General features: G+C 44.2%; 1 protein-coding gene across 1 annotated transcript in view; it reads right to left on the minus strand.

The window, feature by feature from the left end:
* Positions 1-1,592: 1,592 nt before the first annotated feature.
* vit (vitrin) overlaps positions 1,593-13,535 on the minus strand; it is a 48,733-nt gene continuing 36,790 nt past the window's right edge. Inside the window, exons 16-23 of the mRNA XM_072670097.1 lie at positions 12,853-12,915; positions 10,617-10,664; positions 10,392-10,457; positions 8,752-8,899; positions 7,862-7,965; positions 5,885-6,111; positions 4,252-4,765; positions 1,593-3,035 (exon numbers count right to left, since the gene is read on the minus strand). Coding sequence (XP_072526198.1) covers positions 2,857-3,035; positions 4,252-4,765; positions 5,885-6,111; positions 7,862-7,965; positions 8,752-8,899; positions 10,392-10,457; positions 10,617-10,664; positions 12,853-12,915 — 1,349 coding nt within the window. The 3' untranslated portion in view covers positions 1,593-2,856. The remainder of the gene's footprint in view (positions 3,036-4,251; positions 4,766-5,884; positions 6,112-7,861; positions 7,966-8,751; positions 8,900-10,391; positions 10,458-10,616; positions 10,665-12,852; positions 12,916-13,535) is intronic.

Genomic DNA, 13,535 nt, shown 5'->3' on the forward strand with positions numbered 1-13,535 from the left:
GATCCTTTGCTATCCTGTAAGTTGTGAGGTGGGAACTCCATGAGCATCTATAAAAGCCTTGGGCGCCCAGTTCACCGGGCGTCCTTCTTTGGAGCACTTTTGGTAGGTACTGACCACTGCATACCAGGAACTCCCCACAAGGCCTGCCGTTTGGTTCTCGTCCAAGTGTCTCAGATTCTTATGCTTTCAAGGGGTGGTTCTAGACTTGCTGGCTAATATATTCAAACCCTTGACAGGAGCCACTTAAACCAGATCATTAGTGATCTTCACTTCATCTGCTGGGGGTTTTATTGTTATGGCTGATCTGATTAGTTGATTTATGGTCCTTGATCAAACCTGAAAACCTGGCATAAAGGAACCAGCCCCAGGCTTTCTGCAGGGTTTTTAATACCGTCTTTTATTACAAATTTTGTTAAAATAGGAATCAATTATTTCTGCAACTTACAAAATCAAAAGCAAAGGGTTTTATTTTAATGCGCATCTGTACAAATACCACACAACTTACAAAAAGAGCTTTAAATATTCGACCTTTTCCAAAAACAAAACAGACAACAAAGTCATGACGACGTCTCGTATGTGAATGAAATGAGTAAGAATGGTCCTGAAGGTCTTCTAAATTGTGTTCGCAGGTTGCTTTCACCAACTGCACTGCAAAATAAAGGTTCTACAAAGGGTTCTTTGAACGCTGCTGTAGAACAGAGGTCTTTAAATCTGGACCTTAAATCCAGTTTCCAGTTCTGGACTTTGTAATCCTTGGTAGGACCCTTGATATATGCTCAATTCATTCTAATCAAATCAATGTTCCCTTAATTACCAGTGATTACAAAATCCAGGCCTGTAAACTAGAGTCAAGGTCCAGATTTGATGACCAGGGCCATAGAAGAACCACTTTTGGTTCCATAAAGAACCGTGTTTGTAAATGAGATGTGAGTGTGAAGAACCTTTTGAACCCTATATTTATAATTCTGTTATTAATCATAATCCAGAAACTGCTATGAATTATTTGGTAACCATTTGTGGTATTTGCTTATTTTGTGGCGTCCCACAGGGTTCTATTTTAGGGTCAATTAAACTGATGTTAATTATAAGAGAACCGCAGTTATGAGGGTGAAGCACTGAAGTGTGGGCCTATGTACAGGGTCTACAGTGGGGGAAAAAAGTATTTAGTCAGTCACCAATTGTGCAGGTTCTCCCACTTAAAAAGATGAGAGAGGCCTGTAGTTGACATCATAGGTAGACTCAACTATGAGAGACAAAATGGGCCAATATACCAATATACCAGCAACGGTGTGCCAACCTTGTGAAGACTTACAGAAAACGTTTGACCTCTGGTATTGCCAACAAAGGATATATAACAAAGTATTGAGATGAACTTTTGTTATTGACCAAATACTTATTTTCCACCATTATTTGCAAATAAATTCTTTAAAAATCAGACAATGTGATTTTCAGAATTGTGTTTCTCATTTTGTCTCTCATAGTTGAGTCTACCTATGATGTCAATTACAGCCTCTCTCATCTTTTTAAGTGGGAGAACTTGCACTATTGGTGACTGACTAAATACTTTTTTCCCCCACTGTATGGAGTTTAAGAAATCTATATAAAGGTTATTTACCAATTTATGAATGTCCTTTACAGAAAAACTGTTCTTTATGGAAACAAAAACGGTGCTTCTATAGAATCGCTCCAAGACGATTTCATAGCACTTTATTTTTAAGAGTGTGGCATCACCTTTTAGAACAGTCCCCCCTTAGACTGTTCTGCAGTGGTCTCCAGGACTGGAAATTGGCTGCAAGGTCCAGATTTGATGACCTGGGCCATAGAAGAACCACTTTTGTTTCCATAGAATTTGCTATGAATTATTTCGTAACTATTTGGTTGAGCATATTTTGTGGCGTCCCACAGGGTTCTATTTTAGGGTCTATTAAATTGATGATGTTAATTATAAGAGAACCGCAGTTATGAGGGCGAAGCACTGAAGAGTGCGCCCATATACAGGGTTTAAAGAGTTGAAGTAAAGGTTCCTCACCGATCTAAACATGGTTCTTGCTCAAGAACATTTTGCAGCACTTTATTTATTAAAGGTGGGGCATCACCTTTAGAGCAGTGTTCTCCAACCCTGCTCCTGGAGAGCTTCCTTAGGGTGGAGTTGCAGAACCTGCATGGAGGTATCTCTTCAGGAGAAGGGTTGAAAACCATTAGTTTAGACGTATTCAACCAAATGACATGTGTAGGCATGCCGAAGAGCCACTTATAATACAAAAATAATATTTAAAAAACTCTTTACATAAAGCATTAAACAGCTACAGCCTCTGGTGGCATGGCTTCTCTTTATATCATAACACAAAGGCCATCTATTAGAACGGCAGGCGGCGGTTTATACGACATCGACGACAAACGAATGATATAGCACCTTAATCTATGTAAAATACGAAGCTAGCAAAAGTCTTGCCATATGTCTTTTACGTATTTGCTGCTGACTATTTAAATATCTCAAATGTTGTACGGTACAGAGCAGCCCAGCTCTCTCAGCCCAAGTCTCGCCATCACCTACTCAGCATGCACTCAGTGGAGCCTTGTTTACTGCCCAGCTTTCACCTCGGAGCTTGCACCTTCAATCCCCTGTCAAACCTCTTTTCGGAAAAGAAGCTCCAACCAAGACTCTGAGACCTGTCCCAAATTCTATAAGCCAGGGAAAAGGCTGTAGAGATTTAAAAAGGTAAAAGCTATGATGATAAAATCTATCCCTTCCTGAACTTCCTGTTGTTGGGGGCACCAGATGACCCAAGCCCAAACCTCTCCCTGTCTAATCAAATGTCGTCCTCCTTCTTCTTCTTCTTCACCTCAGGACCAGGCTTAGTTCCGTGGCTGAGAGTTGAACTCCTGGCAGATGTTGTGGATGATCTTCGACACGTATTTGTACAGGTTGTCGAACTCGTCCACGAAAAAGGAGTGCTCTCTGTCTGGGTCGGTGGCGATGTACTCCAGCTCGTCCTGGGCGGCCCAGGCAATGCCGATGGAGTAAGCGATAACCCCTGGTTGAAGAGTTTAAAGTATTTACAGTTAGCTGGTTACAGTTTTATACAAGCTAAAAAGAAACCCAAACGTATTATACTGTAGGTTTTGAAACCCTAACCTTAACCTAAACCTTACATCAATCCTAAACCCTAACCTTAATCCTAACCCTAACCTTAACCTAAACCTTACAGCAATCCTAAACCCTAACCTTAACCTAAACCTTACACCAATCCTAAACCCTAACCTTAACCTAAACCTTACATCAATCCTAAACCCTAACCTTAACCTAAACCTTACACCAATCCTAAACCCTAACCTTAACCTAAACCTTACATCAATCCTAAACCCTAACCTTAAACCTAACCCTAACCTTAACCTAAACCTTACATCAATCCTAAACCCTAACCTTAACCTAAACCTTACATCAGTCCTAAACCCTAACCTTAACCTAAACCTTACATCAATTTTAAACCCTAACCTTAATCCTAAACCTTACATGAATCATAAACCCTAACCTTAATTCTAACCCTAACCTTAATCCTAACCCTAACCTTAACCCAAACCTTACATCAAACCTAAACCCTAACCTTAACCATACATCAATCCTAAATCCTAACCTCAATCCTCACCCTAACCTAAACCTTACAACAATCCTAAACTCTAACCTTAACCTTAAATCAACCCTAAACCTAACCCTAAACCTAACCCTAAACTTAACCCAAACCATACCCATTTAAGTTTAAGTTAAGGCTAGGTTTAGGGTTAGGAATAGCTTTAGGGTTTTTGGGTTTGTGTTAAGGTTAAAAACGTGTTTAGGTGTAACGTGTGTTAAGGTGGAAAAACCTTCTCAGCTTTTAATGGACGTCAGTGTAAAAATAATTATTCCAAATGTAAGGTTTCTATTGGTCCATTCATCATGAAATTTAGATTCAAATTTGATCAAAAAGGGAAAAACATCAAAAGCTTAAAAGAAGTATTTGCTGTAGTTTGTTAACATGGTTAAAGTTTCAAGCAATGCCATTCACACTAGTGGTTATAGTCTGCAAATATGGAAATAATGCTCCAAAAACACTCTATACACACTCTATACACTCTATACACTATTCAGCCTACAGCAGTGTAGCCCCGCCCACTCACACTGAGGTTCTAAGTAGTGTTTCATCTGCTCAGAAACCATCAGCCATGTGTTTCAAATTAAAAGTGCCGTACATTTTGACCTCCGTTAACCCTTACCTGACCGATGCACAGCCAGAGCAGGGGCCCGCACGTCGTCGTAGGAACGGCCGTCAGTGATGACGATCATGATCTTGCGCTTGTTGGGTTTGGACTTGCTGAAGAGCTGCTCAGCAGCGTAGGTGATGGCGGCTCCCGTGCTCGTGCCGCCGCTCCAGTAGTTGATGCGCTTGATGGCGTTCAGCAGGTCGGCCTTGGTGTTGTGCTGACCGAAGGCGAACTCCAGCCGTTGCTCGTACGTGTACTGCACTGCCCCCACCCGCGTGTCCGTGTCGGAGATCTCGAACTCGCGCGTGACGTTGGCCACGAACTGCAGCACCGTGCGGAAGTTGCCTGTTCCCACGCTGCTGGAGCCGTCGATCACGAAAGCGATGTCGTTGGCGTTCAGGCAGGTCTTGCTGCAGACCAGACGGTCCGTGTCGCACATGCGTTTGACCAGCGGCTGGACGGCCTTGCGCAGGGCGAACCAGCTGGACACGGGCAGGGAGTAGAAACCGTTGGTCCTGCACACAGCCTGGACGGAGAGAAGATCGTAAAAAAGGGCTGAGATGTAGAGTTTCAAGACAAGACAACCATAGTTACCATTTGTGACGGACAACCTTTGGCTTCCACCTTTAACCCATCCGTCCAGTGAACACACACACACACATACACACCAGTGGACAGTGAGCCCATGTGCCCAGAGTGGTGGGCAGCCATTGCTGTTGTGCCCAGGGAGCAGAGAAGGTCAGTACCTACCAAAAGTGCTCCAAGGAAGGACAACCAGTGAACTGTTGACAGGGTCAAGGGTCTCCAAGGCTCATTATTGCTTATGGAGGCCCCACCCACCTACTGCTAACAGTAGTTAGCATTGGAGCCACTGCAGGACACCTTCAGGTCTTGTGGAGTCCATGCCTTGACGGGTCGTAGCTGGTTTGACGGCACAAAGAGGACCTAAGATTAACTGATTTAATGCTATGTCTGCTTGTCGAGCCTGGGTATCGAACCAACAACCCTGTCATCAACAGCCCGGAGCCTCTAACTACTGAGCCATCACTGCCCCAGAGCACTTTGAATAGGGGACTGTGCGTATCTTGGTATAGCTGGATAATGAGAGCTGTAAAACAGGCCAATTCCAAAACCCCCAAACTGTTACATCACAGTCTTGGCTCCTTATATTTGAATTTAAGAGATAAATAAACAAATATATAATATTAAATTTGCATATTTCAATGCTGTTCTTGCATATATCTCACATACCGCAAGTGCTTACTGATCTATGTACTGATCAGCCATAACATTAGCACCACCTGTCTAATATTGAGTGGGTGCCCCTTATGCTACCACAACAGAGCCGGCCATTCGAGGCACTCGAGGACTCCACAAGACCTCTGAAAGGGTCCTGCTGTGGTATCTGGACCCAAGAGTAACGTTAGCAGCAGTTTCTTAAGTCCTGTAAGAGAGATTGGGCCTCCATGAGCATCAATGAGGTTTGGGTGCCCATGACCCTGTTGTTTTAGCAGGTACTGACCACTGCATACCATGAACACCTTAGGAGTCACTGTAGATTTCACGTCACCCGTATTGGTAGTGGTATTAATGTTATGGCTGGTAGATGTATCTAAGTATACACCCTGTCCCCTCAGTCGATTACCTTGTCCACAAAGTTGGCCTCCACCACGTTGTGCTTCTCGTTGTCATCTGGACCCTCAATGGTAACAAAGAAGATGTTGATGCCCGACTCCCTGGCCTGCCTTGAAGCCTCCTCCACCTTGTCCGTGGGCCAGCCGTCCACCAAGACCACCGCCACATTGGGCGCCCCTCCTCTGTTGCCGTTGGCATCGCTGAAGTAGTGCTTGTTGATGTAAGAGAGGGCCTTCCCTAAACAGCCACACGGGGGCAGCAAAGACACAGTCAGTACACACCGACTGCAGTTCTCCAGGCCTAGCTGCCCTCTGAACACACAGACCTCTGTTGCCTGTCTCAGACGTGGCACTGTGCTTTGTTTACCCCACTGGCCTTTAAAGCCTTCCAGCAACAACTGGAAAATGATTTACTGCTGGGAAGCGGTGATTCAGAGGTAGCATGGTCGCACTTCTTTACCAGACGTGATCACAGTTGGCCTCTTTTAGAAGAATTGTCCACCATATCCCACATTGTATGAACGGACAGAGCGAACAGTGTGGCTTCTCCAATCTTGTCGTGTTTGAATCCTCGTGGATTTGGTAGACCTAAACACAATCACCAGTGTGTGGCAGCTGCCCTGTAATTTACGGGAGAGTTCCCACTTCAGATTTGGATTTAATTTCAACCTCATGTGTGTCAGAGTGCTTAATTGAGACCCAGTTTTAATCCTAAAACAAATTCAGACATCCCGCGCTGACCCAGGACTCACTTTTTTTGTTTGTTTTGGAGGCCTCGGATCACTTAGGACACTGCAAAAATGATATCTTATCATATAATTATGTAATATTTCTCATTGTGACATTTCTGTAGTAATATTACATTAGATGTCCCAATCCAATACAGTCCAGGCATATTTTTAATGGATCGGGTAACGGCTATTTTAGTCCTAATCCAATTCCGAGTCTTTGTTTTAACCACGGTGTTCAGAGCGCCATCTGGTGTCCTCAAAGCTCCACTAATGAACATTATTCCCAGCCAGCTGCAGTGCGGACGTTCTCAGAAGGTAAATAGAGGAGTTGAGGTTCTGCAGTGTGGAGCTATTTTACACTGAAACCTGAAAACAGACCATAATATCTGACCCTTTATAAAACTCTCACTGAAACGCTCTGTTTTACCAGCGGGAGAACCGCAGAACCGCTCGCTCGCCTTTCTCTGTTTATCTGTTTAACACTATAAAACAGTGATTTTAAGAAAAAAACTAAATCTAACTAAACTAAATCAGACAGTCCAGAAAGTCTGATTATAGAAACTGAGACTGAAAATAAAGAGATTTTACTGAACCCGTTAATCAGCAGCTCGTCTGATCTAAACTCTAGGACCGGATTATTTATATTATTTTTACAAACACAAAGATCAGATCGGATCGGCTGATACTCAACATTAAGAGACTCGGATCAGCACAGAGGGCAAAATAACCTAATATTTATATTAGGGATTAATGAACTTATTTGTAACTCATTAACTTCTAGTGTCAGCCAAACTGTTCTGGAAAATTGTCTGCCAGTAAAATAGGACACATTCGGTAGATAAAATGACTTAAAACAGGTAAGAATTCATTTGAAATAGTATAAATAGCCATCTCCTATCCCTGCAACAGTGTAAAAAGAGCAATGTAAGACATGTCGATTACATTTACTAGGATTTTACAGCATTTATTTTTGCAGTGGAGCTCGACTGGAAGCCTAAAGCTTGACTCGTCCACCTCCTACAGCAGCTGTCCGTCCTTTCTGATTGAGCTCCCAACCTGGAAACCTGATACAGATTGTGAAAAGGGCTAAAATTGGGGTTAAACTTCATTTAAAACCTCAAGTATAGCCTGGTGTACCAGTGGACAGCGGTTACCTAGCCAGATGTGCAGGACTACAGAGTCTGAGAACCCTGAAATAAAGAGAGTGAGGACAAGCTTGCTTCTTCAGAACTGGAACCTGACCTGAACTTCACTCACCCACGTTTGAGAGACCTCCCTTCTGCACAATCTTGTCAATGGCGGGCTTCAGGTCTTTGGAGTTGGAGTACTGCCGCAGACTGAACTCTGTCACTGGGTCGTCTCTGGTGAGGCAGAAGGGAAAATTTGAGGCTAGAATAGATGGTTCTGCCAGTTAACCCACCCGTTCATGGCTCCCCCTGGCATTAGCAATGGCCCTAAGACTAGGAGGGTAAGGACTTAAAACTGGGCTCCTCCGATACATGTGAAGCCACGCCTGATGCGGCATCACCTGGCAGCCCCGCTGCTCTCAGAGGAAAGGGCTGGAGGCCCAGCTCTGCTACTTTGCCATCAGCGGCCAGAGTCTGAGAGAGCACAGTTGGCCGTGCTTTCTCCGGGTGGGTAGATGATGCCGCTCTCTTCCCTGATCACCAGCTAACAGACGCCCTGGCCCAGCCAACATCACTTAAGAGAGAATATGGGAGAGAGCATCATCTACCCACCCGGGAGAGAGTACAGCCCATTTGCAGAATAGCTCAGACCTTTTATAATCACAGTTTACGATATTATCACAACCTGGTTTTCTGAATGTTGTTTTTTGAAGGGCAGCACTGTTTTGGAGATTTTTGCATTTGGGGAATTTCTTCCATTAATAAAAGTCTATTATTATTATTTATTTTTTGGGACCAGAAACAGAAAAAGAGCTCACAGCAAACTTCACCATGAGCTGTGAAGGTGCTCAGACCAGTAACTCACCAAAACAGCTGTACTAACATCCAACACAGTGTGACTGCATAGTGAAGAACCTGTGAAGCCAGAGCTTCCAAAAAGTCCATCTTATGATTGAATCTCAGCACATGTCTAATCCACTCACTGTATTCGTACAGCAGATAAAGAAGAGGGCGTGTTACCCGTATTGGATGATGCCCATCATTGGCCCAGCCACACCCACGTTGATGACCTGGGAAACCTCTGCCAGGAAGTCTTTCTGGATCTTAAAGCGCCGCTTCCCGATGCTCCAGCTGCCGTCCATGAGGAAGGCGATGTCCACCTTACAGTCTGGAATGAGAGGTATGCAGTAGGCCTTATAGAGTACATTGAGCCCCTAGATTGTTAATCAGTCAATCAATCAATCAGACTTTATTTATATGGCAGCTTTTAGACAAATGAAGTTGAAATTCAAGGTGCTTCACAAGTGATTAACAAAATAAGAGAAAACATGATAATAAAATTTTACAAAATTAGCAGATAATAAAATAGTAGAAAAAATAAAGCATAAAAATTTAGTCAAATCAAAGTATATAAAAATTAATATTAAGACTAATAGAAAGTTTATACAAAACACTACATGAAAGCCAGACTGAATAAATATGGTTTTACTATGTGCCAAGATTGTAGCTAAGCTAAAGACCAATCAGTGAAAAATGAGGACTGTGATGAAGATTTATTTCATTCAGTGTAAACCAACCAATCAAACGACCAGGTGTTGAGTAGTGTTGCACTCTTGCAGACACTGTATACATGCACTTCAGTACAGTATCAGCCATATACAACACTGATCCCAGAGACCTGAAAGGAGCCGTATAGCCAAAGTGTGGCAATTTAAAATCTGTAGCTGCAGTCTTTAAGTTCAGGCTTGGTACCTGAATGCTTAAAAGGTAGGAGGATAAGGGTAATTGGTTGACTAGGAGGGTCAGGACTTAACACACGTCTCCTCCGATACATGCAAAGCCAGCCGCCGCCTCTTTTGGAGCTGCAGCCGATGTGGCGTCATCACCAGGCAGCTGCCGCGCTCTGAGGAAAGCGCCAGGTCCCCAGCTCCACCAGCTCCGCCAGCTCCCCAGCTAACAGGCGCCTGTGCCGGCCATCCATCGCTTTAAGAGTGATGAGGGGAGAGAGCATCATCTACCCACCTGGAGAGAGCTTGGCGTGGCTTGGGATTGGAGCTCGTGACCCCTGGGCCATAGTGGCGGGGCATTAGACCACAGAGCCACTCGGAGGCACTAATCTTTCAAGCTCATTATCAGCTTATAAATGGTAGAAATGTCAGATTGTATAGGCAGAGAGATGGTGTCGGTATCAGAACTCAGTATTGTAGAAGATACCTGAGGGTCAAGTATTGGTAACAGAAGGGAAAATGGGGTATTGGTGCTTCCCAAGTCAATAGAGTTTAGGAACCGTCCAAAATATCCAGACAAATTGCTGCTGTCATGATAATCTCAGATGCTTTCATGAATATCATCTGGAAGATGTGTCCTGAAATGGACCTAGACAGCTTATTGGACAAGCCCAGTATCTGCCTGCAGCTCCCACATTCAACCAGTGCAGCTTAACATTAGCCTTTCCAGAATTTCTCATGTAGGATGTCCATTCATCCAGCATGTTAAAAAGCATTGATGGAGTCTTTCATGCTCTAGACTGCATGAGATAAATCACTGAGAGGTCATTAGCCTGAGTTGTTCCATCCCTGGGGGGCTATTGGCCCAAGCCTAAGCTAAAGACCTCCTCCAGATGAGGAATTGAGGTGTTAAGGAAACATGAATGAACCTACTCGGGTCTCCTTGAGACATAGGCTCTAGGGCTCTGGGTAAGGAGTCCTGCTCTCGGACGCTGAAACCTGCGCAGAAGGAAGAAGAAGAAGAAGAAGGCGTTACAGAACCCTGCTGATCTGTGCACTCAGGTCATACCATCCATACCCAGTCCAGTAAGCCTTCAGAACATTTGCTTCTCGGTATCATCTCTCATTCTTTGCAGAAGCTGAAGCGAGCTGTCTCACCTGAGTCGAAAGGGCTTGCTTCTGGCTTCCACACCTCCACCGGCTCCACTGTGACGGCAACATCACACAGATCACTAACGTCCAAGCCATAGCGACAGCATGCAGCACATTTACAGCTTTAAATTTACAGGTTCTCTTTTATCATTTGTGGTCTTAAAAACTGCTGGCAGATCTGCTGTCAGTATTGTGTCTATCAGAGTAAAAGGGGCGGGGAGGGGGAGGGGCTTCAACATTTCTAAGTTCGGCATCAGATTCAAACCCCTGACTCTGGCCTACAAAGCCAAGACTGGACCGGCCAGCCCCTCCTTACTTGATGGCAAAGGTCAAAAGCCGATCTGTACCAAGAGCCCTTCCAGCTTCAAGTATGGTTCGGTTCGACCCGCCATCCTTTAAGATTTCTGTCCTGCAACCCTGGGTGTCCGAACAGCAGAGTCCAACACTCGCTGTCTTCAAACCCAGACTGAAGACCCTGAAGTACTCAGGTGAAGAGAAGAGTACTATGGTCTCTATATTGACTTGTGTTTAGTTGAGTCTAAGATTAGAGGGAGCTTTCATTTTTAGTCTATTCAGACTAGCTGAGGTTATTCTTGAGTAAACAGTGAAGCTCTTTTGTAAGTCGCTCTGGGGAAGAGCTAAACACTAAGCTATGCTAGCTAAACTCTGAGGTGGTGATTTCAAGGGCTTATTTTAATAAAACGAGCTACTTTCCCAGGGGTCAACAGATGTCAAGACAGGCGTTGGATGTTGGACGTTGGACTAACGTCAGGCAGATGTTGAATTTTTAGCTGTGAATTAAAATCTGGTTGACGCTAGTTGGAAAACAAAGCTACTATGTCAAAGTGACGTTGGCTTTAGACGTCTTGCTGACTTTGAATTTTGGTCACCTGATGGCACAACTTACATCCAACCAGATAAGAACGTCCATCAACATCAGTGGCCAGCTGGGCTTAGAGGTTTTAGTGCAGTGCTTGGACAGCTTAGAGGGTAACAACACTGCCCTCCCTGTGGTAAACACCAGTAAGGCGTCTTGGCAACCTCCATTGACAGTTTTAATTCTGTATGTCTGTAGATTAGTCTTAAATCTGTGTAAGATAATCCAGTTATCATCAGATATAGATAGATGTAAGTCATTCCATTTTACTTAGACACCCTGAACAGGCCTCTGAGGGCCTTCTGTAGGTGGTGTCATTCCCATATTAGCATATTGGTCCCATATTGGTCTGAGCAATGGTTTTCTACGGTGGCTGGGAAGTGCAAAACAAATGCACAAAAATAAAAACACATTAACAAGCTGTGAAACACTTTTACAAACGGCAGATCAGACGGAAAGGGTAGGTCCAATACACTGGAAGTGCTGCCGACGTGTCAAATGACCCTGCCAACTCCATTCACTTCCCCAAGAAGCAGTTTGATTGACACATCAGCAGCACTTCCTGTGTAATGTACCTATTCTTTACCCTTTATTTTAGTTGAATTATTATCTGGCATTATTGGATCCTGTGTCACATGATTCTACTAAGTTACTTTGGTTTAGCCAAATGGCACTAAATGGCTTAATTAAAAGCTCATTTTGATTGTTCAGTTTTTATAAGAATATTTACATAGATATGATTAGTATTGGTGTTGGCCATTACTTAAGACTTCACTATTATGAGATGTTGTTATTATTATTTTAGCATTATTTTAGTGCTGTTTAGTGTTGTTAGTCCATGGGGCAGCCATGACCTATAGGCTAGAACAGGTCTGCTCAATCCTGGACCTGGAGATCTACCACCCTTAAGAGTTCAGATCCAACACAGCATGTTGGATCTGTTCATTCGTTACCTGGATCAGGTGTGTTAGATTTGGGGTGGAGCTAAACTCTGCAGGGTGGTAGATCTCCAGGACCAGGATTGAGCAGCCCTGGGTTAGAGAAACAAGCTCAAGACCAGAAGGACCAGCAGGTAGGACAGCAATTTCTCCACCCTTAAGTGTTCTAAGTGACTGAGGTGGTCTTGAACCATACACTCAACCCCCCAATTGCTCCCTGGATGCTGAGATGGCTGTATAGTGTGTGTGTGTGTGTTCACTGCCTTGAATGGGTTAAACTGCTATGCAATGGCTATCAAGTGTGTTTCTAATTCCAATGATCAGCGTTTGATAAGAAGCCCTCTGGGCCTGGGTTATTGGACCTTCCTCCCAAAGCTACTGCACTAGACCATGCCAGGCAGTCTGTCGTGTCAGGTGCAGGTAGTACCTCTTGTATGGCTGCTTTCAGGGAGGACCTTGCGGCTGCTGTCCGCCTCTGCTGGCCGAGGAGCTGAGAATAGAAATGCAAGCACACACAGGTTGTGAACCAGGTAGCTTTCGTGGTGCACTTACCTACAAGGCCCTGCTCTGACACGCCCCCATTCTGATGCTCATTCCTTCACAACTGCAAAGCTGGAGGTTTTAGTTTAATTTGCAGGGGTGCAAAAATAGCACCGGCGCTCAGCTCTCCAAAACCAGATCCCTGGAGTTTGGATGCCTCAGCGGTGTCGCGGAGGCCGTGCTCTCTGCCCTGTAATTTAGACTGAAAACTGAGGGGCCTTACGGATGCCATTTGCTGTCTTGCTTAGGCTCCGTTTGTGGTTTCTGTAGATGTGTGTGATTAGCAGTTTCTTTGTTTGAGACTGGAATACGCAGTGCTGAAACAACTGAATTGGGCCACAAATAGACAATACAGAGTTCTAATCAGTCTGGGAGGCTATTCTTACCCCGGACACTTCCCCATTTACCATTCCCATACTATGTAATATGCAGAAGTTTTAGGCGCCTGTGGACATTTCGAGTGAAGAGCTGCTAATCTGGGCAGTAAGTGTTTATTCTAATGTTAGTGTTTTACTTAGCAGATAAACACTAATGATGGTGTTGGAGGTTCTCCATCACTGTGTTCATCAT

The sequence above is a fragment of the Salminus brasiliensis genome, chromosome 24 (genome assembly GCF_030463535.1).
Source record: "Salminus brasiliensis chromosome 24, fSalBra1.hap2, whole genome shotgun sequence".
Classification (NCBI taxonomy): Eukaryota; Metazoa; Chordata; class Actinopteri; order Characiformes; family Bryconidae; genus Salminus; species Salminus brasiliensis.